Raw genomic sequence first — 27,225 nt, 5'->3', positions numbered from 1 at the left:
GATTTGTGCGTTGAAGAGTTGAACTGTATAATTCAGTTTCTACGAACTGAAAATGTGGTCCTTAGGCCTTAGCTAATACGCATCCATGATAAATGCAACTACTCATTCACTGGAGTATCCCATGAACTGGATTTACATGCATGGGATGTGTTCTGGCACTGCGCTCAAACGATCAAGTTACTTTGTCACCCATGCTTCATCTGCGCCTTGTCTGTTTGTCAGTTTAACATCTTTTAACCTGTGTGGAATGCAGATTATTTCATCTTTGATTCCTGCATATTCTAGTCTCAGAAGAAACAACTTGAAGTCTTGAACTAAAATTGTATGAGATGTTTAAGTTCAGACTTCAGAATGCATAAATAGTTGGACTAGCATTACTCCACTGTTCTATTGAAATAGATTGATTTACCATCAAATTAGAAATGAATCAAATTAACTGACTTAACATGGAATCATTTTCTGCTTATATAGTTTATAAGATTGCTTGTCAATCTTGTTTTATATCCCTGAATTTGCAAAGAAACCCAACTGTGAGCACAGATAGTTGTACCTTTGATATATGCAGATCGATTTGCTTCTTTATGGATTGCTAATCCCTATCTGACCACTCTATTATCACTACCAAATAGGTACCTTTTGATACCTATTTGAGCACAGAAAATTGTATGTTTGATAAACTATACATTTTATTTCTACTGTAAGCTGAAGCAGGACTCCTTTACTGCATAAACCACTTGCTGCTAAGAACTTTACTTATCAGCATTGCCTCTCTGGGGAAATTTCATGGTTAGTAGCTCTCGGTGTCTCATTGGATGATTGAAGTGCGGACATATGCATGTTTGTGCTTGGACTTTCAGTTAGCAGTGCTCATCATTTTCTTGCTAATTGGAATTATATTTTACCATCCAGTTGCAAGAGATCTGAATTAGACTGGTGCTGTAGGTCTTTCTGTACATATTATATTGCTTGAATTTGTTTACTGTATGCAGGGATGCCTGAGAAATAACTGAAGAAAATGAGAACATTGAGGTTTCAAAATTGAAATGCAGAACCCTGCATGCAGGGGCGGATCCACAATGGGGGCGGAGGGGTCTTGAGACCCCACTACCGCCCCCGGGACAATGGAGACCCCCCTAAGCCCCCACTAATTTTTTTTCCATAGATTTATAGGATATGGGGACTGGAGTTTCAATTTATGCTGATGTAGTTTATTCAGTCCCCACTACTATATTTTTCTAGATCCGCCCCTGCCTGCATGGCTGACTGATGATTTGTTGGCTATTATTTTATTTTCCATGTATTGGTACAACCTTCTGTCATGCTTGGTTATGCCTTTCTGGAGTAAACATTTAACCTGTGTAGAGTGCAGATTATTTCATCCTTGGTTCCTGCAGTTTGTAGTCTCAGAAGAAATAACTTGAAGTATTTTTTTGCGAACGCGCAAGAGTCTTGAACTAAAATGTGTGAGATGTTAAGTTCAGACTTCAGAATACAGAATTGGTTGGATTAGCAACTAGCATTACCAGTCTACTACGGCACTCTCTCACAGTGTGAGCTACTTTTCTATTGAAATAGACAGATTTACCTTTAAAGCAGAAATGAATCAAATTAACCGACTTAACGTGAACTCGTTTTTCTGCCTATATGGTTATTAATAAATTTATTAATAATATGAGCACACCACAGATAATTGTTTACACCTCTGAATTTATTAATAACTAGCCGGGACCCCGCGCGTTGCCGCGGGCATAACAAATACTTCCTCCGTTTTATAATGTAAGACTTTTTAGCATTGCTCATATTCATATAGATGTTAATGAATCTATCTATCTATTTATCTATGTGTGTGTGTAAATTCATTAGTATCTATATGAATGTGGGCAATGCTACAAAGTCTTACATTATGGAACGGAGGGAGTATATATATTCAAAACCGTGAGAAGATGAGAAGGTTCCCCTGATTCATATTAAGCTTCAAGCTCTCAAAATATCTCCATCAAACTTTATACCGAATAACATCATTGAATACCATCACAAAGTTTTTGGCCATAGTTAATTTACCAAACTTTTAAACGATTACATCATTTGCAACCATAAGCTCTGTAGCACACATATGCCTGTTACGCCATTTACAACCACACGCAACCGTGTTGAAGGCTCTGGTCAATCCACCCCAAACCATTTTGTTATCAATTGGCTAGCGGATAAACCAAACAAAGCTATTTTGCGTACAAATTGGCCTTCTGAAAACTATCCATAGATGAGGCTGAAAGTTTCTTAACTAAAGGCCACCACCAAAATGGAACATCTGTTACTTCCATATGCACTCAATTGTGATGGATTGACAACTAATTGTAAAATATTAACATAATCTTGACTATCTTGTAAGTGATATTTACATGTATAGTTATGGTATGGAGTAGCCCATAGGGTAACACGCTGTTTAACTAAGCTGCCTTTTTGTTTTAACTTTGAGGAAACCAAACTGACCTAAAATGGTTAGATTGCGGCAATTTGTTTCTAGAAACGGTTGAAATCAATCTGCAAGAGTATAGGAGAATGTGCATATGTAGCTGTAGAAATCCTCTATTTCAAAAGTAGCTCTATAAATCCAATAGAATAGTTGGTAAACAAAACGTATTGTACGCTTGCAACTAAATGATTATATGTAAATTAGAATAATACTATACTCTAGAGCCTGACAAAGGGAACTATTAAGATTGCAGGAATCTAAATGATGAGCCAATAACAGTGTTAAGGATCTTTCTGTAAAGTCAACATATGCATTATGACCAATCACTGGATAAACAGCAAGGATGCACACATGACATTCATCCTTTTTCAAAATTAATAACTGAGCTATCCCAAAGAAATTAAACAATTGCTAAAATAATTTGAATATAATTTGTGCTCATAATTACAAATGGTGCTACCGCGGATAAATGTGTTCTTTTCTTCAGATAGAAGAACTTGGAAGACTTGCGGTAGTTTACTCCCTTGCTGATAAACATCAGTTACTGAAAGAAAATGCAGAAATGTTAGAACAAATTTAATTATTACCTTGATGGTTATTATGAATTGAAGCCTCATGGTGATAAACTGTTCATATGGCCTCATTTGCACATAACAGCAGAGTTTGTACTATGCAAAATGAAGAAATGCCATCAACTTATGTGTATTCACTCAAATGAAGGCCCTCATCATCCCATAAATGCTACAAAAGCATATGCAAAGCCATGGAACCTACAAAAGCAAGGTGTTACACATGCAGTTCAACAAATATATCACTCACTGAAGACCATGAACCTGACAGTCCATACATAGGCCTTGTAATGTAAGCAATCATGGCATCATACTACAGCAAGCGGTTGCGATCAAGTTGAATTGTGTGCCTTCTGTACTAAACATCAAGATTATCTATGAAATAGTAAATTATCTTCTAGCTTGAATCAACACTTCATTCTTCTCATTTGTATCGCCATGAAGCCAATTAGGAACACTGAAGCAGGTAGCAAAAAAAACAATCTTATGTACACCAAAGCAGTAACTAATTATTCCTATGCATGCACAAATAGAACATGTGCAATCGGACAAGTAGCACAATGATTTTTTATAGGTTTACCCTTCATGGTGCATTGTTTTGTGGCATCCTGCACTAACCATAGGTATATGGTCACATCGTACAATTACATAGGGAAAAAAATCAGGCCAATATCTCTTTGTGCATGCTATTTTGCTGTGTGTAAAAAAATGAAAATATGTGCTATAACCACATTGCTGTTAAACAAATGGAATCCCAGCAATATATATAAAACTATCATGCATCCCTGAAACAATGGGGAATCATGTATTATGAAAGAAATAGGATAACCTTATTGTTGTTTGCATTTTAGGCCGATTGTACAGGTAGCAAACATATCAGAAGAAATATTTATGGATTAGTAGGAATCATACCTATATAGAGAGCAAAGCAAAGGTAATCTGAGTAGTAAAATACCTACTGCAGAAAAGAACAGTTATGCAGATCAACAATACGAGGAAAACAAAATGAACCTAATAAGTATTAGTGCATACAGAGTGGTAGAGGATGGCAGTACCAATTGGAGAGGTGTGGAGGAGCCGACAAGCAGCAGTCACAGGAAGCGAGGAGATGGCCATGGACGAGATGTTTGGTGGCAGTGCTGACCATTGGCTCCACGAGAAGACGACGGCGGATGTTGGCTCCACAGGGGGTGGCGCAGAACAGTGGCTCCAAGGGAAGGGAGCGGCACAGCTGGCTCGACGATGACGAAGCGACACGGGGTCGCCGGCAAGTAAGGCGAGAAGACGACAATGTTGGCTGGCTGGCTCGGCGACATGGAGGCTGTAGTGCTCGCTGCTTGCTCCGCGAGAAGACGGCGGCGCCGGTCGGCGGCGAGGATTTTTGGGGCGGAGGTGGCGAGGATTTTGGGATGGGGATTGGGGATTTGGGAGTAGCATGGGTGGGGAAAGGTGGGGAATGGGGAATGGGAGAGAGAATCTTTCGGAGCCACAACGTGCTGATGGACGGCCGGATGGAATCAAGATGGCGAGATCGCACGGTGCATGCATACGCTGGTACTGTTACCCTGTAGCAAAGGCTAGCTGTGCTGTGGTTCACCGGAAGTGGGTTACGAAAACTAAGGATTTAATATGATATGACGTGAGCACTGAAATAGACAGGCTTGTTTACACCTCTGCCTATATGTCTATATATGATGCTCGAGCCAGCCACAAGAATGTCAATTAAGAATGTATAGTAACAAGCTTACTAGATAGACACTGAAACTAAAGAGATAAATCTGAAGCTAACTTATCCAAACTAATCCTGCGCCATCTTAGTTCCTGTGGTGTTTGCCTGTTTTTTCTTTTCCCGGCGACGGCGCTGATACTGAAGGCCCCACATGATGAGACACAGCATAATTAGCATGATATACGCTGTAAACCTTTTGCATGGCACCTACTGCAGGGCTCCAGAACAGTTAACTTAACTGTAGTTGGGACTATCTTTTCAATGTACCTCCTAATAGCTGAGAGCGCTCTAGGGGCTTCCATGAGAATATCCTCCTCTATGTGATTACAAAATGGAGAAGTTTTTAGGTAACACCTACAATCACCATGAATGGTGTCCAATGTAAGAGACTCGAGTGACACCACGTTCTTCAGAATATAACAAGTTAGCTCAACCAAGCTCTTTGCAGAGCAGAAACCAGAGATCTTCACAGTCTTGAGGCTGTCATGGCGGTTTTCAGGAATTTGCCTCAAACCCGAGGATTTTGCAAAAACCGATTCATGCTCCATGCTTCGCTGCTGCACCTGAAGATGGAAAGGAGAACACGATTGAGATAAATGGACCCAGAGTGAACAGCTATGTTAGCAGGACAGAGTTAATGGACAGTGCCTTACATCCAAGATAAAAGTTTCCAACGAAGGAGAAGCGTCAAGGAAAGAAACCAGAGAAAAATAATCATAGGACGGGGAAAGTGTCGATACTGCTATCAAACTAATGCTCAGGTGCTTGAGGTAGAGGAATTTGGTAGGCAGCACTGGTGTATTTACCGCCTGTATAACAAATATGACACGTCTAAAATCATACACAGGTATGACTAATGTAATACGCATATATATGTAATACTAGTCTATAACACCTAAAGCTTCTGGATATATATATACATACCTCAGGTCCTGAACGTATGTTAAGAGTTTCAAGATTTGGCATAATGGAAGGCAGCTCAGCACGAGCATAATGCACAGCATTCGCACGGCCCATGCCTAGCTTCTTCATTTTCAGTGTTTCTCCAAGTGAGAGCTTTGCCCCGACTCCTCTACAGAAAAAACTGGAGAGATTTGGAGTTTTATTCTCTAATATTCTCAGGTTAGAGCATCCAGAAACAAAAAAACTGGAGAGATTTGGAGCTTTGTTCTCTAATACTTTCAGGCTGTCACATCCAATAACAGTAAGGTTGCTGAGCTTCTGCAGGGAGCAAGGTATCTTCAAGCAAACTATCTCCGTGCAACTAGAAATGCGCAACTGCTCCAACGCAGGAGAATTGGAAAGAAGACACTGCAATTCTTCCCCCCTGATACTCACCGAACGCAGACGCAGGCTTGTAAGGCTTTGCAAGGGGCCGAGTTCAGCAGTGGGACGAAGGGCACACCAATCGAGTCTGAGGTACCTAATTGAATTTTGAATCCCATCAGATAAAAGTGAGCATGGGAAATTGTACTCTCTCTTGGTTTTACACAACACAAGGGTCAGCTCTTCAATCCCTGGCTTAACAACCACCTGAAGCCAACTGTCAAGATAGCGACTGGCATCAAACCCCACGACGCCAAGGTATTCAAGCCTGAATATTTTCACGCCAATGCCTGAGTGGTTCCTCATAATATGGTCAACTTTGCGGCTGAAATTCCCTCCACAAGCACTCGCATTCAAGCCAATTGTATCCTTATTTAAAATGAGATTGGGATGACTTCTCCAGGACTGTAAAAAGGTTCTAGACAAACAAGCAGCACGGGCAGCATCACGCATTGGCATTAGGGAATGTATATGATGCCAGATGTCCTGCGTACACAAGCATGGGATGGAAGATCAACATTGCAGTCGTAAATCCAAATGGTTACTTCCATTAGAGAACGAAAAACGGTAGAACATCATGGCATGCAGCGTTACGTAGAAAGATGGTGCAGTGAAATGTAAACATGGCATATAGAGAATTTTTGCTACCAGTGTCATTAGTGGGTTTTCCAAGGAGAAGAAATAAAGTTGCTAATGGCTAGCACGAATTAACTACCATGAAAAATACTTTTGACTTGGATTAAAAGAATACTTTTACTTGCTGTAGCAAATCTAGCCATTTGTTCTGGATTAAGGTAGCAACATAGCAAAACCAATACTCTTGTACGAAATGTGAAGCAGGTGGAAAGAAAAAATATTTTTCCAATTTTTCTTAATGCTAATAAGTGCAGCATAGCACTAAAGCACCCCAGTTATGCCAATTTATGAACATGGTACTAAATATGTAAAGCATCGCACTTAGGTAAAATTCTGAAGAGATTTGTTAGTAATACTGCCAGCCTTTGCAGAGAGAAAAGTGGTAACTAGAACGAAGAGAATCTGCTAGTTCAGTACGAGTGTAGGACTGTGGCCACATTGCAGTACTAAAATACTATATCTGACTTCTGTTTATATAAACAATACTGTAATATTCAGGTATTCAAGTATAGTCCCAAGAATTAGCCCTATCAGATCACTCATGGTAATATCATGCTTGGAATCTAAGCCTGCATCATCAGAATTTCATACAGCAGTACCTCAGGAAGGCATGGGTATGGGGTAGAACGTCTCATTGTTTTGACAGCTCGAGAATCACCATGCTGACAAGGTGATCCCTTTCTTTTACACCACCTAATCAGTTCATCTGCGACACAAAAAAAAAGAGGATAAGGATGGCTATGGTTGCAGGTTGCTCATACATGAATGCAGAAAAAAGGAAGAAACGAAGGCCCAATCTCTTGAGTTCAGAGTAAGAGTAAGGTGGCTTACTCTGGGCTCTGATTTGGCGGCGGCGCCGCTTCTGGTTGCGTTTCGCAGGCATGTGGAACTAGTAGGTCGACGACGACTCTTCTTCGTCAGATCTCACCGAGAAATCACTTCCGTTTCCCCTCCTTCAGATCACTATTTCTCTCCTATCTACTACTATCTGTTTTTGTACTTGAATTTTGACCTCAATTTCGGAAAATTCGACTAGGCATAAAAAGGATTGCGATGGCCCTGGTACGAGCAAGAGGAACCTGGACTCTTTTTATTCCCTTCCTTTTCCTATCAGGACTTCTTGAATTGCTCCAAATTGCGCCCTCCTATAGAAAATCGTTAAGATAATGGGAGTCCTTTTTCCTATCAGGACTTCTTGAATTGCTCCAAATTGCGTCCTCCTATGGAAAATCGTTAGAGAATGGGAGTATAAAATTTAGCCATATTGTAACATTTGCGCTGCAAACTTGTCGTTTAGATAAGCAGAACAATACTATCTCTCGATATAACAACTCCCGAAACTAAAAATCTCCTGCAACGGCAATAAATCTGCAAGCCCGGTTGAGTTGCAGAGAAGAATGAGTGAAATCGGACTCACCGGACTAGAGATGCAGCTTCTGGGGAGGCGGATGACGGCGGCGGCGGCGGCGGCGGGAGGAGGAGATTGAAGAGCAGCGTGTGATAAGGACGCGTGATGTGACCGGCTGCGGCGAGAAGTCAGCCAAACTAGAGACCGGGCGACGAACAGCAGCGGCGTAGGGCACGTCGGCGACGCGAACCTGGCGGTGGCGGCGGTGGTGCAGCGATGGAAGGAAAGGAGGGGCTAGAAAGAGAAAAAAAAATATCCAAAACATTAAGAGTAAATTACAGTTCATGCCACGTTTTATATTATCAAAGTTTTATTTTGATTACCTTTAAACTATTTTTTTTATTTTAGACCATGTAACTTTTTTTATTATTTATGTCTACCCTCTGTTCCGGTGAAGATATGATATGTATAAAGACGGGAAAGTGTATTGAAACCAATTTATTGATTGGTGCTGGAAAAGTTGTTTGGGTAGTTTAATCCGAAAAAATGGTAAAGTTACTTGGTTCAAAATAAAAGGATTAGTTGAAAGATGACTCAAAAGTGAAAATTTAACTATAAAGGATAGTCCAAACTGCAATTTACTAAAAAAAACTTAGTTTACAAGATCTCAATGGTGCTTTAACTGACAAACTAACTTATGGCCATTATATCAAATACTAGTCATTTCCGGTTTCCACCACCAAATTCCTTGCACTCAAGTGTCAAAGTCGATATCTGTTGACAATCTTTGGCACTATGCTTTGTGATACTTTCCATGGTATATACCGATAATATAAGTATTTGGGATTCAAATCTCCGAAAAAAGATTGAACACAACCTGGGGTTACCTACTTTGAACTAGTTTCATAACACATTTTTTTTAGGGAGAATTGTGTTTATACCCCAGCTTTCAATCTCAATTGTGATTTTACCCTAGTTTTTTAGCGTTTGCAATTTTACCCCCGCTTTCTCTGAACGAAGTTGCCGTTTGCCCCTACTATGGATGGCAGTTAGGTGGGTCCCACAATATTCAGTTAAGGAAAGAGAAATTAGAAGAGAAAAATAATTTTGGAAATATGGGATTACCATTGTACCCTTAAGTAATATATGTGGGTGTGCATCAGTACATGTTCGATATCCTCCTTCCCCCAGATCCATTCCCATCCCGAAGTCCTTGGCGCGGCGGCGCCAGAAGCAGGCGGTGGAGCAGCTCTTCAGCGCGGCCGGGAGCAGGTGGCGGCGCAGCTCCTCGGCGTGGCCAGGAGCAAGCTGCGGCTCCAACTCCTCGGCGAGGCCGGAAGGCGGCGGTGATGGCTCCTCAACACGGCGTCGCGAGCAGCAGGAGGCGGCAGGAGTACCTGGCAGCGACGGCGATCCTCAGCGCTATGGCAGGAGCAGCAGGCGATGGCAGCGACTCCTCGGAGCGGCAAACCATTGGTGATGAATCCTGCTCTTGACGGGTTCATCAGATCGAAAGGACTTGACCAACATGAAGATACCTGATGTGGCTGATACTATGCACTTATGCAGTAAGACACAGGATGTTAATGAACTTACCATTCATAGACATCATTCATGTTCATGCAATGTGGCGCCATTAGATTTTCATACGGATTTTGAATCATTTCACGAAAGCTCAGTACAAAATAAGGGTAAAAATACAAGTGTTGTTTAAAAAGTAGGGGCAAATATGCAATAGCTAGCAAGGGCATAAAAGTCTTTTCGTGCTCGACTTAACCCCGTTAAATTGACCATCCAAACCAGGGGCAAATCTCTACTTCGTTTCAAAAAAGTAGGAGTAAAAACGCAAACCCTAAAAAGCGAGGGCAAAATCACAATTGAACTTCAAAATAGGGGTAAGAATGCAATAGCCCCTTTTTTTTACTATAGTTGAATCAAATTCAAAGTAAACTCAAACTTGTTCAACACGAAGTTCAAAATTATTTAAAATTTTACATACCCTGCACATCTCGTACCCCAAATTTCACATCGATCAAGCACGTCCTCAAGACGGTTGCAGGTAAGACCGTAAGAGTGCCTAGCAGCGGCCATGCTAGATCATCAAATGGCCGTTTTGCATCACCAAACGGCTGTTTGAAACGAGACCAGGAGATCTTCAGATGCATAGAAACAAATGCATATATTTAGGAATTTAGGAACAGAGGTAGTAGAGACAGACAAATGAACATCATGAATATGCATGAATGATGATTGAATAATGATGGTGTCACCATTACAGAGTAATTACATCCTGTGTCAAAAATCAGGTGGTGTAAAATTAGACAACACTGCTTATCTACCTGTTAGTGGCAAACTAAAAAAAGGTAACAGCTGTCTCCTCTCTTGTTATGTACATCAAAATACAGCATCAGCTGATGCAGGCTATAAGAGACGGCTAAGCTCAGGTTTGGTGACTACTGTACTATGGCTTGCATAAGTTCGTCGTATTTACGATCGAGTAACCAGTTTGTTGTTCTTCGCTAACAACAGCAATGTGATCAATAATGCACCCCGTCTTTCTTTCTTTCTTGCCATGATAAATTTGGCTCCGATTCCCCTGCAGTTGTTGTATGATGGATGCCTATCAGCTTTGCCACTTCTACAGCTGGACGCCGGCATCCTTTAGAGCAGCAGTCACAGAAGCAGAGGCTTCCTCTAGGGTTCTTGTCTTCTTAACTGTGTTGAATGCCTCCACGACATCACCTTCCTCCCATTCGTCAAAATCATCTACCCCAATGCCACACTCTAGCCCAGCACCAACCTAGTGGGGAAAAATGTAAATGTTGAACATCACATTACGGGGACTAATATCAAAATAAAGTGAATGTGAATATAACAAATTAATAATGTGAAAACTTTTTCTTTTTGCAGTGATACTCAGGAAACACATTGTGATATTGCGGGTAAATAACTTTCTCAAAGAGTGCAGTGAAATAAAAATAGTTGATGGATTCATGTTTATCGTACGTACCTCCTTTACAGTTTCTTTCACCCGTCTTAACGAATCAAGTGTACCCATATAAACTTCTTTCCCTTTACGAAGAACCCGAACATTGCAGTCATGAACAACTTTCCCAGTAGTAATCATGCAACCCGCCACCTTGCCACTGCCACTACTAAAAACAGCACGAACTTTGGCTGAACCAATTGGTACTTCCTCCTGATAAAGAAAGACAATGAGGATGGACATCCAAATATTCCAGCAACTTGAAATGACAAGTAAATACTCTAAAGCACACCAAACTATCATGGAAATGGAGAAATAAATAATACTCCCTCTGTTTCAGATTGTAAGACTTTCTAGCATTACTCATATTCATTTAGAAGTTAATAAGTCTAGACACATATATATGCCTAGATTCATTAACATCTATATGAATGTGGGCAACGCAAGGAAGTCTTATATTGTGAAACGGAGGAAGTATTTTAGAAGAAGGATTTCCCAGCATGCAAAGGAATGTGGTCCATGTGGACCTATCAACAAGGGCATGTCCCAAGACTCAACTGGTTCATAAAAGTTGAAAAGCAATTTTCTGCTTACCTCAGCAAGTTCAAGAAGTCCTTCCATGGCATTCCGCAAATCATCAATCAAATCATAGATCACCTTGTACAGACGAATTTCCACACTTTTCTTCTTAGCATAGCTTTTAACTGATCCTGGAGCTTTGACATTAAAACCAAATATAATCCCTTCTGAAGCAACAGCCAGATCAACATCACTGACACTCACATCTCCCGGAGCTTGAAGTAGGAACCTCAAGGAGACATTTTCTTGAGGCAGCACTTGGATTGCTTGCCTAATGGCCTCAACTGAACCCTATTTGATCATATGCTTGGCATATTTAGCAAATAGAAAAAATGAATAGTTCATATTCGATAATGCATATAGTTTGCAAGAGCAGTGGATACCTGAAAATCAACTTTAAGGATGATATTAAGCTCGTGTGTATCAATTCCTACTTGTTTTCCAGATGAAACAGATGCAGCAATGGATGACAGAGTGACTTTCCCTTCCCCAGCTTTCGAAGATATCCTTTCAATTCTCAGTGCTTCAGCACGTGCGTTTGCCCTTTCACGTGCAACATCAAGGTTGTCCACAGACTCAAATTCATCACCAGCAAGGGGTACATTATTCAAGCCAATAACCTGTCATAACATATCATTTCTTGATAAATTCAGGATGCTTACAATAATACTACAAACTTTTGAAGAACATTTAATGCTCAATGGTACTAAAGTAAAAGGCAGCAAGCTATGGAAGAAATGTTTCCTTTTCAATCCATGAATTGTGATAGTATATGTGTAGCATCCAGCTTCCAAAATTGGCATTAGCTTAATCCTTCTATACGAGCAGGCCCATGTATGTATTGCACAGTACTTATACTCTCATCCTTGCTTCATGAAAAAAGAATTAATCTAGAGGAACACATGAACTTGTGATGCTCCCGGCAGCACAATGTCCTACATGGCAAATGACCAGAATCACTCTTGGTGCAATGCTGTATGCCTCCATAGGCTCATAGGCACTCACACTCCAGCTTCCAGAATCTACATTAGCCTAACCCTTCTGTAGGGACAGGTCCATGCACATATATGTCACGTGCTTCACTCGGTGAATAGCTAGAAGAATAGAGACAGTAGTTGTGATTGACAGGTATTTATTATTATTATTATTATCTCTAAACCTATTTTACTAAATTTTACTAAAATAGCTTATCTGTAAGCCTCATGTGCCTTCTGGCCATGTGCCCCGTGCATTTCCTCCAGTCAACACACCTTGGCCCTTCTACAAGTGTGGTCCCACATGGCAGATAGCACTGTACTTACACATTCTTGCCAAATTAAATGTGTAAACCTGGAGGTTTTGTGGTTAGAACATGTGAGCTTATATGCTGACCACAAACTAAATTCTCCATTGGAGACTAATCCCACCATACTGAATAACATGGGCCACAAAGGTCTCCAATAATGGGCTGAGGTGTAATTACTCATCATAATATAGTCCCTGGAAGAAAGCAAGAGAAGTTGATAGCAACAATCAAGCTCAGGAATACCAGGGTGATTAAAGAAAACCCACTTGTGTTTTTTCTTGTCTTCTCCTGTCTACAAAATTCAAATTTTAGAATTTTCAGCTTCTGATAAAAGGGTGCATTTTTACATCATGTAAAAGAGCTCACATATAAGGATGCCATTTAGGACTTGAGCAGGTTTATATTTGCTAGCTAGTCAACAGCGACCTCTATTTATCCATATTCATCAATGTCATGTAACTAACAGTTCTAATGCACATAAACATTTATAGTTTCAGATGCTTTCTCTTTATGTCAAAATTGCATCAGACTTGTGATGAGTATTTTGTTTAGAGTCGTCATGGCCAGAGGGGCCATCTCATGAGGAGAACCAACTGTAATTTCAGTAACTTTTTCATCCGAAATATGGTATATTAGGAAATGTTAGGAAGGATCATGGTAAAAGGAACGAGGAAAATAAAGGAAAGGGAAAACCTGCACGGCATTGGATGGCCCAGCCTTATCGATAAGCTTTCCACCATCATCATACATTGCACGGATCTGAAATGATAACAATGCTATGTTATACTCCAAATGACCCATGTTTGTTAGTTTGTGCTTCTTTTTTTCATGCAAGATATATTACATATTCTGGATCAAATCATAACAAGTAGGAATTGAGCAAACCAACCTTTCCAAAAGCCTCACCACACACAACAATATCACCCTTGTTTAGGGTTCCATTCTGTACAACTAGGGTGGCAAGAGATCCTTTAGCTTTGTCAAGGCATGCTTCAATAACTGTACCCTTTGCATTTCTATGAGGATTGGCCTTTAATTCTTGCAGCTTCAAATCCACAACAAAAGCATGTGAAAAAATAAACTCAATAGATTAGAAGAAAAAGAAGGAACAAATCTGAAGCAAACCTCAGCAACAAGAATGATAGTCTCCAATAGTTCATCTACACCCTCTCCATTAAGAGCACTTATCTGACAGACATAACAACTAAATCAGATCAAATAGGTAACAAGTTCATGGGAAAAAAGATACAAGTTGATGTAGTATATAGCAAGGAAATTTCTCGTCCAGATTGTGAGAATCAACAACCTGAATCATTGGGATATCACCACCCCACGCCTCTGGCATAAGTCCAATTTGGGAAAGCTCTTGCATGACCCGTTCAGCATTAGCTCCTTCCTTGTCTATCTGCTTAATTAGGAGGTTACTGAAACATGACAAGAGAATTTTCCTTTTAACAACTGTAATCGATGATGAAATGACTAGGAAATAGACCTTGTTTATGGCTATCACAATAGGGACTCCAGCTGCCTTTGCATGTGCAATTGCCTCATTTGTTTGTGGACGAACACCATCATCCGCAGAGACAACAATGATACAGATATCAGTTACCCTAGCACCCCGAGCTCTCATTGCACCAAATGCCTATTGTTGTTGAAGAATTAGGAGTTGTAATGCCCCACGTTAATACAACCAGAAAGAGAGAACATATGGTAAAATATACATATACTTTTGCTATACCTCGTGCCCTGGAGTATCAAGAAAAACACAAGCATGAGGGTTTCCATCAACCTGTACAATAACCTGATAGGCACCAATCCCTTGTGTTATTCCGCCAGCCTCAGATGCCACCACCTGTAACTAACTTTATTTAGATCTACAGGTTTATAGGAAATAGGTGTTTCCATGTTTTAACATTAGTAATTATTCCACTCCCTTTGTTCACCAAAACATGATGTTTTAGCCAATGTTGCAGAGAACAATGCAACTGTTCAATGCCAGGAAATGGACTAATTAGCCCGTCATCTACTCATTAATCTAAAGCCTTCATTCGTTCCAATACCAACACTGGTCAGGCAAGGCACGGTGAAAGTTCTTCGAATCAAGAGGCAGGGTGCCACGTGGAACTGTGAATGTGATTGAACACTTTGAAGAGAAACTATGTACTATCAACTCATCCTAGAATGTGCATCATGGTAAAAAAACAAATGCACATTCCACTAGCTTTAATTTTACCCAGAAAATCCAAGATGTTTCTATTTGAGAACAAAACCAACATACTAAAATGCCATCTAAAAAAGAATGAAGGGAGTATCATCTAAAATCCCAAAATCACCAACAGGAGGAACATGCCAAGGAGTGTCTACCTTGCTCTTGCGTATATAATCCAACAGGGTAGTCTGCAAACAGAAATAACAGTGTCATACAAACAGTGCTTCAGAACAGTTAACAAACTGAAAAATTGATACTGGCTTAGTACCTTTCCATGATCGACATGGCCCATGATAGTTACAATAGGGGGTCTGTCTTCCAACTTGTCCAAATCTTCCTCGTCAAGAAATTCCTTCTTCTTTGCCATCTCTTCCACTTTCACTGGACCACTTTCCAGTACTTCTACATCATATTCCATACAAACCATCTTAACCAGATCTTTATCAAGTGTCTGAACATTGTCAAGCATAGCTCCTCTCACAGATAAAAATCGCAGAATTTCTGATTCGTCAATTGCCAATTGATATGCCAATTCCTCAATTACCATTCCTTCTTCACCAACTTCAAGGATCTCGACTCTAACTGGCTCTTCAACTTGTGAAGCCTCAAGCTGAAGTCTTGCAGCTCTGCGTTTTGCCTTGCTCCATCTCCTCCCCTTGCGCACTGCAGTATCCTCATCAACTAAACCATCATTTTTTGGCATTCGTCGGCGAGGACCAGCTGGTGTGCTTGTTTTTTTACGACGATCATCCTTGACTTTTGCTGGTGGGCCTCGTACTGGCTTTACAGGTTCTATCAGTGCTGCAGCTACAACTGGATCCACTATTGGTTTATTGGAAGCAAATTTATCAATCAGGATGGGTCCCTTTTTCTCCTTTGATGTATCAGCCTTGACAGGCCGACGAGGTGGTGGTGCTACTACTGAAGGTTTTGTTAGTAGAGGAGGTACTGGTTTTGTTGGAGCTGGCATAGAAGGTTTTGCTGTAGAACTAGACTGATTCCTACTTTCAGAGCGTGGATGATCTCTGACCACCTTATGTACAGTTGACACAGGGTTTCCCTTTCGCCATACGCTCTTAAGTGTTTTTGTCTTCCTCGAATTCGCACCCTCCGCTGCTGGCGTTGCCGAACTATCAGGCTTCGACGCGCCATTCTGCCTCAAGTCACCATTTCCAATTCCATTTCCAGAGGTTGATGCCTTGAGCTTCTCAGCCTTCTCCAACACCTCATCCAATGACTCCCTAACCTTATCCCTATCCTCCAACGTCGGCCTCGACGGAGATGGTGATGCCGCATTTACGCTCTCCGGTGGCCCATTCGCCCGGATTGGCTTCTGCGGTGGCTTCAAAAGAAGATCGCTATCATCACTAGGCTTCACACTCACACTCCCTCTCGACGAGAACTGAACCCCCTTCTCTTCATCGATCAAATTGGTCACAACCATGCATCTACACAGCCTCCCAGGCGCATACTGCCACCGCCGGATACTGCCCAGACCAGCAAACCTGATCCTCGAAGCCAAATGCGATGAGCTCGCCGCGGGCCTCCCGTTGGTCCCCAGGTTGGCAACAGAAGCAGGGAACCCCATCGAGAGAGGAGAGGACGCCCCCCGTGGCAACGGATACAGGGTGGATGCTCACCGGGGATGGCGATGCGGGGGCGGCGGGAGGCGAACGACGGCGCGGCGGCGCCCCCTGGTCGCGGGGTGGAGAGAGATTGGCGCAGGCGGCGGGCGAGCTCGCGAGGAGGCGAGACGGGAGCCGACGCCGAGCCGAGGGGGGAGTAGTAGAGGAGATAAGATCCTCGGCTAGGGCCGCACACTCATTTTGGAACACAATTTTAAGCACCGCTCAGTTTTCTTTCTTTCTTTCTTTCTTTCTTTCTTTCTTGGGCCCAATTTTACGCTGGGAATCTGACACGTTTCACTAGTTACGCGACACCTCCTTCCGTGCGAAACTTGTAAATATTTATTTGGCAAGAAAAAAATCAACGATAAAATTGTAATGTAATAGTCCAGCTCTATAACTTTCCTGTAGAGTTTGTCTCCATATAAAATCGTTTCAAGATTTTAAAAGTTTGTTTACACGAATAGATTTGAAGACTTATAACATAATATATTTGGACATATAGGCCTTCGTTAAGATTCCAAAAAATTTTGGCCAAAAACGTCACATCAAATGTTTGGACACATGCATGAGCATTAAATGTGGAAAAAAAACAAATTGCACGGTTTGCATGTAAATTACTAGACGAATCTTTTGAGCCTAATTACGCCATGATTTGACAATGTGATGCTACAGTAAACATTTGGTAATGACTGATTAATTAGGCTTAATAAATTTGTCTCGCGGTTTATAAACGGAATCTGTAATTTGTCTTGTTATCAGTCTACGTTTAATACTTTAAATGTGCGTCCGTATACTTCAAAAATTTTACACCCAAAGAACTAAACACACCCATAAGCAATCGTAGACAAAAATGTTATCAAGTGGAAAGTTTTCTTCATCCAACTTAGGACTCCTTGGAAATGCTGAACTGAAAAACTAGAGGAACAGAAAAATATATATAATTGACAAAAGAAATGCAAGTATGAAATAGAATATCAAGAGAATAAAATAAATACAAGAATAGTCTTTAATTGAACCGCTACATATGAAAAGATGCATATTTGTTGTTATGTTCTACTGAATAGGAACTATGAAGATGGATTCTAATAGCTCGAGTGGACGTCCATCTGTTTATTGCATGTCAACTAAATGATTACAATAAAAAATCAAAAAAATTGACAAGATAGATTAATATGAAATATATCACTCCACAACACATGTAATTTCAAATTCAGCTTCTATAAATTGTTACAAAAATATCAAATTTAACTGTAAATATACGTACAGTAATTTGAGTTTTGTTTGTTATGTTTGTTACAATTTTATAGAAGTTGAATTTTAACTTGCATGTTTGTGGAGTGATATATTACATATTAATCTATCTTGTCAATTATTTTTATTTTTTCATAACCATTTAAATGATATGTATTAAGCGAGTGGACATCTACCACTATAGCTTTGTTGTTTTGTTGTTACCACCACCACCACTACTACTATTAGACTTTTGAGGGCAAAATTTTTTATCTTTCAACCATTGGATTTGTTCCAAGATTCATGCAGGTAAGGAGATGATGGTTTGTACGTTTTGAGTTCTTACATACTCCCTTCGTCTCAAATTTAAAGGGATTTTGGATAAATGGAACACATTGAGTGTCCAAATTCATAGTATGTGTTTATATTCATAGTCTTATAAAGTGTCTAATCCATTCAAAATCTCTTATATTTTAGAGCGGAGGAATACAATTACGTACTACTTCAGTACACTCAGAATGAAAAAAACACTATAGTTAATTAGTTGGTGTATGTTTAGAAGTTATTCTCTCGATTTCCTATCGAAAGTTAAATAGCCACTTTAAGAAAACAAATCCGAGTGTGAAATGACTTTCGGGATGTAGGCGCCATACAGTAATTTTCTTCTTAATCATACGCGACTCTGCTTTGAATTCAGAACGCCACCACAGACCACAGATCCGCTCGTAGTACGTACTACGAGTCACCACTGATTTCGATCAAAATTGAAAAAGAAGGGATGAAACCGAAACGAACAAACTATGAACAAACGCACCAGCACGCACGCACTCACGCTGTCACGCGCATCCATGGACACGCGACGAACTCCAAGCATCCTTACGCTTTACGCGAGCAATTTTACTGCGCGGTACTTCAATTCACTCCTCTGCTTGATCGGCCGGTGACACTGACGCCGACGCCGACCGGTTTATGCCCTGGCGGCGGCGCCGGGAAGCTCCGGCGTGACGATCATGTTGTAGATGTGCTCCATCATCCGCCGCTCGAAGTCGCCGCCGCTCCCCTGCAGGCGCGCCCGCGGCACCCGCCTGTCCAGCAGCCCGGCCGCCGCCTCCGTCGCCGCGCAGCTCCGCGACCGCGACCTGGACAGCGCGGCGCCGCCTCCGGCGGCCAGCGCCAGCATCGCGTCGACGTACGCGTCCCGGATCCTCGCCATCAGCCGCAGCGGCGACAGTAGCACCGCGCGCGCCGCCGCCCGGGCGTTCCAGGACGACAGGCGCCCGCGCCGGACGGCGGCGTCCTTCGTGCTCCGCGCGCCGCCAGCGCCGCCGCCGAGGCGCGCCACGCGGAGGTGCCGCGACGGCGGCGAGCCGAGGCGCCTGTAGTTCCTCCGCGCCCAGTACATCTGGATGCTGCGCCGCGGCTGCGACACGAGGCTGATCGCCATGCGCGCGATCCTGCTGCTGATCGATCGAGTTGCTGCCGGTGCTGCACTGCTGCTGCTGCGTTGAGGTGTGTACTGCGCAATGGATGCTTATATAGTACTAAGAGCTAAGGTTAATTCAGATTAGTGACTGGAGATGAGAGAATTTGTGGTCAATATAATTGGATCAAGCACAAGCTAATCTGACTGTGATTTGGGTTCTTCCTTGACGGCGCATTGATTGGGAGTTGTAGCTCGTCAGCGTTGAACCGTTCGAACTGGGTGGGTCGAGTAAAAAAAAGAAGAGCCGCCAAAGTTGCACCGGGAAGAAGCAGATACCGTGCGTATCTGTCGGCGAGGCATACGCCATTCTCGTCTCTTGCTGGAGGGTAGGGTATCGTTGACGATTGACGAGAAATGCGTCGTGACCTAGCAAGTTTTGGATGCTGCTTAACTTTTTGGGGGTGTTTAGATTGAGGGGTGTAAAGTTTTAATGTGCCACGTCAGGTATTATATAGGGTGTCGTATGGGGTGTTCGAGCACTAATAGAAAAACTAATTATAAAATCTGTCGGTAAACCGTGAGACGACTTTATTAAGCCTAATTAATCCATCATTAGCAAATATTTATTGTAGCACCACATTGTCAAATCATGGAGCAATTAGATTTAAAAGATTCGTCTTGCAAATTAGTCGTAATCTGTGGAATTAGTTATTTTTTAGATTATATTTAATACTTCATTCATGTACTAAACGATCGATGCGATAGTGCGTAAAATTTTTACGTGTTAACTAAACGGAGCCTTTAACCCAGTCGACGAGTTTCTCAAGCTGCAAATGTACAGCTCATGGAATCCCCCTTGGGATCGTGCACTCATGGAACCATCTGTACAATTTGAGACAAACACACTATTTTCCACACGGAAATTCTTGTTCTCTGACACGTCGCTCTATTTATCACAGCTCCAGCTCCATCTTTCTTGAGGTGAAGTCTAACCAAATAATTTCAGCTCCGCCTAAAATAGAAATAGTGCTAGGTGAGACGCTATCATAAAATAAACTAAAGATGTAAGCTGGTTTTAGGCTGCTACTACACAAGTCCACTCCACGTCCAACTCCCGAAACTAAATTTATCGGTTAGAGTTCTACAAAATAGACCCGTCATATTGTGCGTGCGACTGTGAGGCCTTGTTTGGAAGTTGGAACGGCCCGGCACATTCGCATATAGTCCGCTGCAACTGGGCCGTTATTTTTCGTTGCCGAAAGAGGCCTTATGGAGACCTTGGACCGCACGATTTTCAACCAACGTTAAACGGCAGGCGCTTACTCGCACAAAAAGGAATAAGTTCACTCGAGGTCCCTTAACTTGTAGCCGAGTTCGAAATTCATCCCTACACCACAAAACCACATACAACGCATCCCCCAATTTACCAAATCGTGCAAATCGTGCAAAAAGGTCTCTCGGCAGTATTGTCCCCGGTTTTGACTGACGTGGTGCCTACGTAGCGCTCCAATTACTAGGTTTTCATCCCACGTGGCATTGACGTGGCGCTTACGTGGCAATTTGATAAAAAAAATTAATAAAATATATGGGACCCACTTCAGTTAAAAACAAATGGTGGAGGACCCACGTGGGACCCATATGTCATCCTCCCTACTCCTCTCTTCTCTGTTATCGTTTTCTTTTCTTTTTCATTCTTTTTCTTCTTTTAATTTAGAGGATGGCATCCGGCGACCGGCACTCGGCGGAGAGGGCGGCCGACGAGAGAGGAGCGGCGGCGCGTGCCGCGCCGACGGAGAGGAGGCCGCTCGGAGCGAGGCGTCGCGGGAGAAGGGCAGCACGCGGTGAGCGGCGGCACGCATTCCTCCTCCGCTAGATCTCCGGATTCGTTTTTGTACTTGCTAGTCGCGTCCGGAGAAGAGGAGAAGAAATCCAGTCAATCAGCATCGGCATGTCGTCGCTTGGGGTGGTGGTGGTTCTGAATTTTGATTGATTCGTGCTTTTTCGTTGGGGGTTGCTTGCCATGGGATTGGTGAACGAGGCGAGCTCGTCGTGGACACCATGCTGGTGCTCAAGCTCAGGCTCAACTCCATCAAGACGCTGACGCTCCTCGTGCCACTCAGCATATTCGCCGATGTGGTTGACCTCGGCGCCGTGGGCGTCATTCTCAGGAAGGACATGTCCGTCTGGCTCACCAAGCCACCACTCGTCTTCGCCTGCGGTGGCCTGAGCGCGATCCTGTACAGCATCGGCGTGTCTGTGTACGCTTTCGAGGGATTCGGCATGGTCCATCCGCTTGAGGCGGAGGCCGCCAACAAGAAGAAGTTGGGCGCACCACGCTCGGGCTATCCATGGGGCCATCCCGTCTCCGCCCCCCTGCCCCATCTCCGCCCCCCTGCGGAGGAAGAGATGCGCAGCGGGCGGCGGCCAGCGACCGTCTCGGCCCCACTCATCGGCCGCCGCATTTTTCCCTCTCGACGCGCGCTCGCCGGCCGGCGAGGAAGGATGGCCGGGAGGGAGAGAGGAGGCGCCGGTCCATCCTCTCCCGTCGTCCGTGGATAGAGAGGAGGGTGGGACCCACTGATACGTGGGTCCCATTATTTTTCTTGTGTGTAACTGATATGTGGGTCTCACTTTTTTGTTTTTATTTTAATTTTTTATATTTTGCTTCCGGTGCCACATCATTGCCACGTAGAACGAGGACAAAACAAAAGAGCCACGTAGGCGCTATATCAGTCAAAACCACCATCGAAACCGCTGAAGGACTTGCTTTGTACCGGTTTTGATAGTTGAGGGACTCGTTGTATCTGGTTTTAGTGTTAAAGGACGAAAATCGGATTCGTTGACAAGTTTAAGGACCTCAAGTGAACTTATTCCGCACAAAAACGAAAGGAAATGGGCTTGCCCTGACGAAGAGCTTGAACAGCATTTTAGACTATTAAAATTTTGTTAGCATTAAATCTTGGGTAAATTTTGGCTAGTAGATTTGGCTCAGCTCTACAAATTTGGTACAAGTTTTTCCTCAATCCAAATGTTTATCAAGTACTATTCGTGGCTATCAAATATTACCTCCCTCACAAAAATAGTTCATTCAGGTGCATAATCATGAATGGAAGACTTGTCTACGTGCATAGCTAGAGATAATAGACTTATACTGGTGCATAGTAAAAAAAATGGGAATTTGTTTTTCAACCTTAAATTCAAAGTCGATTTTGGGTTTTCTTCATCGAAATTTATTTTTTAACCTTTGTTTTTAGATTGTTAAGAACATGTATATGTAAGTTTTATTCAAATTACTTTTTTTCTGTAAATATGAAGCCAAACGATGGGGCCGGAAGTCTTTTTGACGGACGGAGCAATTGGTAAGGCCGAATTAGTATCAAACCAAACACAACCTTTAGATACGTTTGTGGTTCTATGCCAATTTTTTTACAATTGCAAGATTTGATTACTGATGCAGTCGGCAATTTTTTTCAGAACAAGCAAAAATCATGCAACCTTTAGATACGTCTGTGGTTCTCTGTCTGTTTTTCTTTTCAGAAGAAACAATCCTGAATTTGACAAAGTACTTACCTTTTTCTTCGTAGAATTAGACTAAAACTAAACCAAACCAAACGAAAGATTTTTCCCATACGACAGAATGGCTGCACTCGGCGAGATGAACAAGGTCACTGTCGTACTACACGAAACGGCAAGAGCAGCTACATGCCTGTACTCCACTCCAACCTCATTTGTTGTACACTTGTACTGCCGATCAGTTCCAAGCAGCAAAACTTGTACGTTTCATCTGAGAATTGCAGTGGTAGTACCGTACGTCTCACGCGCTGGCCAAATCGCTCGCATCGTGCCATGTTGCCATGTCAAACAAGCTCAAACCGCTCTTTAAAAATCTGAACCTTTCTGATCTGAATTTTCGGTTTCGCTGTCATTTGGAGTTCTTGCTGTGTCTTTCTCTGTCTACTTTTCCTCGAAAGCAACATGGTCAGATTAAGAAACTGTGCATAGGCCAAATAAGCGAGTTATATTGATCAGCTGCAGGATTTGCTTATTTGCAAGCAAAGAATTAAGATACATGGAACATATCACAAATAGAACCATATCTATTTTTCATTTCCCGGCTACTAATAAGTGGGAAGAACATTTATTTCTTCTAGAACCTATAAATAACCAATAGTCCAATACTACCATCTTCCTCGACAAATGACAAGGCCGTAGTAGTCGTATAGTACAAGGCTATGCTAATTTTGCTAAACTAATTTGGGGGTATCTAATTAATCTTCCCCTTTACAAATGCCATGCTCGATCGTGTCACGTACCATTCGTATGTCGCGTTTAGAGGGAGAAGCAGCCCATGCCGGAGCGCGGCGCCAAGAACGGGAGCACGGCGTCGGGCGACGCCGACGCGGGGGGCGGCGCGCTCTCCGCCGCCGCCGCCGCCGTGATGCTGTTGAACCTCCGGCGAGCCGACGGCCGCGGCAGGTTCTCCGGCACGATGTTCTCCAGCGAGTTGGCGCGCCACGGCGGGCACTGCCGGCGGTCGCTCCACCGCGCCGGCCCCGCCGCCGCCGCCGCCGTCGCCTCCGGCGCACGCGCCATCACGGCGCCTTCGCCGGGGCCGCCCGCCGTCCCGAGCACCGCGCACGCCGCCGCCGCCGCGACGCACGCCCGGCGCAGCTGCTGGAGGTGAGGCGCGCCGCCGCCTCTGCTGGCGGCGGCCGGAGCCGGCGCAGGCTTGAGCTGGCAGGAGACCACCATGGTTGCCGACACGTCTCGCAGCAGCAGCACAGCAATTTTGATGGGAAAAAGGCCAGTTCGAAGCGAGATTTATAGCGTTTTTTTTTCCTTTTTTTTTTTGTTTGGGTGAGCAGAGGAGGGTCAGATCACGGCTGTTGATCTCGACGTGGACGCTGGATTTTAGTGCTAGCTTAGCAAGCGCGCGCGTGTTGCTTTGCTTGGCGTGTGGAACCACCTGTGGCGTGTGAAAAGTTGCATATGGCACGTCGGGGGCGTGGGGTGGGGCCCGCGGGCGTGGTTAGATATTTGGCATACAGTAAATAGCGTAATTAGCAGTTTGCGAGCTTGCAACTTTGCAAGGGGGAAATTACTCAGTCACAGCGACGAGAGGAGATGCATGGGAAACCCGGGAAATTACTTGGCTGCTGCTAAAATAGTCTGCCTTGGACGGGTTCCTTCGTATACCAACCGGAGCGAGACATGTACCGGACTTTCTATTTGCGCCACGCTTGGCACTTGGACTCTTACGGTTAAACCCAGATTCAATCTAGGCCGGAAATAACATGTATATTAAAAAATTTATAATAGATATAACGAGAGACTGGATTTATTCTGAGCCGGGAACTAATTTATTTATGATAGGAATAATAAAACATCCAGATTAGTTCCACACTTCTTGACTTATTGGATTGATTTCTAATATCTTATTGTCCCTATCATAAGTAAATTGATTCCCGGTCCAGAATAAATTCTGATCTGTTATTGTATCTACATAAATTTCTTTCTTAGTTGTCATTCCGGCTCGGATTGAATTCGGGCGCAACCGAACAAGTCCTAATTCGTTTCAGGAGGGTGAGCTGTACGAGCCACCAAGTCGCCAACAACCTAGGAAGAACTCGTATCGCCATTCGTCGCATGCCAACTTGGAAATCGACGTTTTTTTTTTCTCTCTCTCTCTGCAGACTACAATTACCTCAACTCAGTGTCAACTCTGCTTTCGTAGATGGGAGTTCCCAACACGGCGGCACACTGGAAGCCAAGGGAAGGCAATTAGGTAAAAACCCCTCGCTGGACACAATCACGCGCACAAACTGTTCGAGGGAATTCCGCGCTGAAACAGGCACAGCTTCGTCGCATGATATTTTAAGTGAGAAAGCTAATCAACGGTGATTCTTTGAGGCTAGGGAGACCCTGTTTAGATGAGACTAAAATTTATAAGTCACTATCACATCGAATATTTAGACACTAATTATAAATATTAAACGTAAACTATTAATAAAACTCATATATAATCTTGTACTAATTCACGAGACGAATCTATTTACCCTAATTAATCCATGATTAGCCTATATGATGCTATAGTAAACATTCTCTACTTACGGATTAATTAGGCTTAAAAAATTTGTCTCGCGAATTAGCTTTCATTTATATAATTAGTTTTGTAAGTAGTCTATATTTAATACTCTAAATTAGTGTCAAATATATAGACTAAATTTAAGTCCATGGAATCCAAAGTTCCAAACACCACCTGAAGCTTCATTTCTGGTGGCACCATGATTTGATTCTCTTGCCGTTGGATTGGATGCCGTCCAATCGGTGATTTGCTCGTACATATTTTTAACCGCGTGTCAAAAGTTTGTAAGAATATCTTTTTTACGTGAATCATTTTCGTATGTTAGAATCACTGGGGTTCATCTGCAAAGGAACTGAAACAGATGCAGAGAGACTTGGAACTTGGAAAAACTGAAAACCTCTATTCTGGATTTCTGGTCTTTCAGGTCTCTTTTTTTTGGGCCTGCTTTGGGAGCCCATCATCGTGGAAAGGCTAGGAATCATGGGCCGCCAAAACAGGCCTTAAAGATCACAATTCTTCCAGTAGACACCTGTTACGGTAAAATTACCAGATTAGGCAAATAAGAAAATCAGATGAAAGGAGTTATCAAATAGACCATCATAGTCAATAACAGAGTGCTGAAAAAGGAAAGACAGTATATATTCCAAAAATTGACAACAAATTTAATGTTGATAGTCGGAATTTTAAATATATGACCGTTATTGGCTTTTAAATATATATGCTATTGTGAGCCAAAGACATAAATCTAAAAAAAAAAGTGAGCCAAAGACAACATAGAGAGATCAAGACACATCTGTTTATTGACTTTTAAATATATATGCTATTGTGAGCCAAAGACACAAGATAGAAATCCATTCAAGACACATCCGTTTCTTGACTTTTAATTATGTGCTATTGTGAGCCAAGCCAAAGACATAAATCCTCAAAAAAAAAAAGTGAGCCGAAGACACAATATAGAGATCCATTCAAGACACATTCGTTTATTGACTTTAAATATATGCTATTGTGAGCCAAAGATATACTTCCTCCGTCTCAAAATAAACAAACATGTTATGTAACCTTTTCTAGTACATTCATTGTACTAGGATCTCTATCCAAATTCATTGTACTAGGAAACGTCACATCCTATTCTAGATTGATTTTTATGGGATGGAGGGAGTAAGATGGAGAACCATTTAAGACACATCCGTACAATCCTTGTCCTAATCAAGAAAGAAAGATGGTACAATAGGTAGGTCAGTATGACACTAGTACAAATCAAGAACCAGGCAACACTGTCATGCATACTTTAGGCATCTCTGCCCTCTCATCTAAGAGTGCGAGCGGATAGGCTGAAATATTGACCTATCCAATTGAGATACCAAGTATTAACCTATCTCACATAGTCCAACATGGACTAAATCAGTAGAAGGAAAAAAAACTATTTTTGTTGTTTTCGGCATCCACCACACAAGTGAGATGAACGACATTTCACTGTGCTCGGCACCATGTCTCTCATTCATGACTACTATCGCAATTCCCAAAAGCCCTCACCAACACACTGTATGACCGAGATCTTTTGGTCATATTGAGCATCCACCACAGAGTTAGGTAGAGTGACCTTACTCTAGTCGGCATCCTATCTCCATTCATGATTACTCTTCACAATTTTTCATGCGTCATGACCAACGACACCATGCGACCAAGGTCTTGTGGTTGTTTTCAACATTGACCATTGTT

The 27,225-nt window shown here is 42.5% G+C and overlaps 3 protein-coding genes and 1 long non-coding RNA gene across 7 annotated transcripts; all 4 read right to left on the bottom strand.

Moving 5' to 3' along the window:
- Positions 1 to 2,763: 2,763 nt before the first annotated feature.
- On the bottom strand, positions 2,764 to 4,460 carry LOC136356547 (uncharacterized). Of its 3 annotated transcripts, XR_010741410.1 has the most exons (3): positions 4,098 to 4,460; positions 3,955 to 4,000; positions 2,764 to 3,243 (listed from the first exon to the last, which is right to left on the bottom strand). It is a non-coding gene; the product is annotated as an uncharacterized lncRNA (long non-coding RNA). The 3 variants fall into 3 exon arrangements; XR_010741412.1 differs by lacking the exon at positions 3,955 to 4,000; XR_010741411.1 differs by lacking the exon at positions 3,955 to 4,000 and having other exon boundaries at positions 2,764 to 3,017.
- Positions 4,461 to 4,677: 217 nt separating this feature from the next.
- Positions 4,678 to 8,407, bottom strand: LOC4339690 (putative FBD-associated F-box protein At5g53635). 2 transcript variants are annotated; one of them, XM_015783970.3, is made up of 6 exons: positions 8,151 to 8,407; positions 7,565 to 7,953; positions 7,333 to 7,439; positions 5,696 to 6,583; positions 5,425 to 5,580; positions 4,678 to 5,334 (listed from the first exon to the last, which is right to left on the bottom strand). In XM_015783970.3, the coding sequence occupies exons 2-6, from the start codon at positions 7,614 to 7,616 to the stop codon at positions 4,942 to 4,944; spliced, it is 1,596 nt and encodes a 531-aa protein (XP_015639456.1). In that variant the 5' UTR covers positions 7,617 to 7,953; positions 8,151 to 8,407; the 3' UTR covers positions 4,678 to 4,941. The 2 variants fall into 2 exon arrangements, with proteins under 2 accessions (XP_015639456.1, XP_066166680.1); XM_066310583.1 differs by lacking the exon at positions 5,425 to 5,580.
- Positions 8,408 to 10,302: 1,895 nt separating this feature from the next.
- Positions 10,303 to 16,949, bottom strand: LOC4339689 (translation initiation factor IF-2, chloroplastic). Its single transcript, XM_015783969.3, has 12 exons — positions 15,409 to 16,949; positions 15,296 to 15,328; positions 14,670 to 14,783; positions 14,424 to 14,573; positions 14,238 to 14,336; positions 14,057 to 14,119; positions 13,821 to 13,976; positions 13,625 to 13,690; positions 12,030 to 12,266; positions 11,662 to 11,937; positions 11,092 to 11,280; positions 10,303 to 10,881 (listed from the first exon to the last, which is right to left on the bottom strand). Exons 1-12 carry the CDS (start codon positions 16,726 to 16,728, stop codon positions 10,720 to 10,722), a joined length of 2,865 nt encoding a protein of 954 aa, XP_015639455.1. The 5' UTR covers positions 16,729 to 16,949; the 3' UTR covers positions 10,303 to 10,719.
- A 6,471-nt stretch (positions 16,950 to 23,420) lies between these two features.
- Positions 23,421 to 24,215, bottom strand: LOC4339688 (uncharacterized). Its single transcript, XM_015782782.3, has one exon. The coding sequence runs from the start codon at positions 24,171 to 24,173 to the stop codon at positions 23,751 to 23,753; it is 423 nt and encodes a 140-aa protein (XP_015638268.1). The 5' UTR covers positions 24,174 to 24,215; the 3' UTR covers positions 23,421 to 23,750.
- Between the last annotated feature and the right edge of the window lie 3,010 nt (positions 24,216 to 27,225).

The sequence above is a fragment of the Oryza sativa genome, chromosome 5 (genome assembly GCF_034140825.1).
Source record: "Oryza sativa Japonica Group chromosome 5, ASM3414082v1".
In the NCBI taxonomy this organism is placed as follows: Eukaryota; Viridiplantae; Streptophyta; class Magnoliopsida; order Poales; family Poaceae; genus Oryza; species Oryza sativa.
The sequence above is the reverse complement of the archived record's forward strand: the minus strand, read 5'-3'. Positions and strand labels throughout refer to the sequence as shown.

Bases quoted from the DNA above. Each gene is read 5' to 3' on its own strand.
- LOC4339689 (XM_015783969.3), bottom strand. From the start codon at position 16,728: ATGGGGTTCCCTGCTTCTGTTGCCAACCTGGGGACCAACGGGAGGCCC. The intron at 14,784-15,295 runs GTAGACACTCCT...AGTTAGTTACAG, and splicing joins ATTATATACGCAAGAGCAAG to GTGGTGGCATCTGAGGCTGG. The intron at 14,120-14,237 runs GTTGTTGATTCT...TATGTCTGTCAG, and splicing joins GTGATATCCCAATGATTCAG to ATAAGTGCTCTTAATGGAGA.
- LOC4339690 (XM_015783970.3), bottom strand. From the start codon at position 7,616: ATGCCTGCGAAACGCAACCAGAAGCGGCGCCGCCGCCAAATCAGAGCC. The intron at 7,440-7,564 runs GTAAGCCACCTT...TTTGTGTCGCAG, and splicing joins CCGCCAAATCAGAGCCCAGA to ATGAACTGATTAGGTGGTGT. The intron at 5,335-5,424 runs GTAAGGCACTGT...TTCCATCTTCAG, and splicing joins TGGAAACTTTTATCTTGGAT to GTGCAGCAGCGAAGCATGGA.
- LOC4339688 (XM_015782782.3), bottom strand. From the start codon at position 24,173: ATGGTGGTCTCCTGCCAGCTCAAGCCTGCGCCGGCTCCGGCCGCCGCC.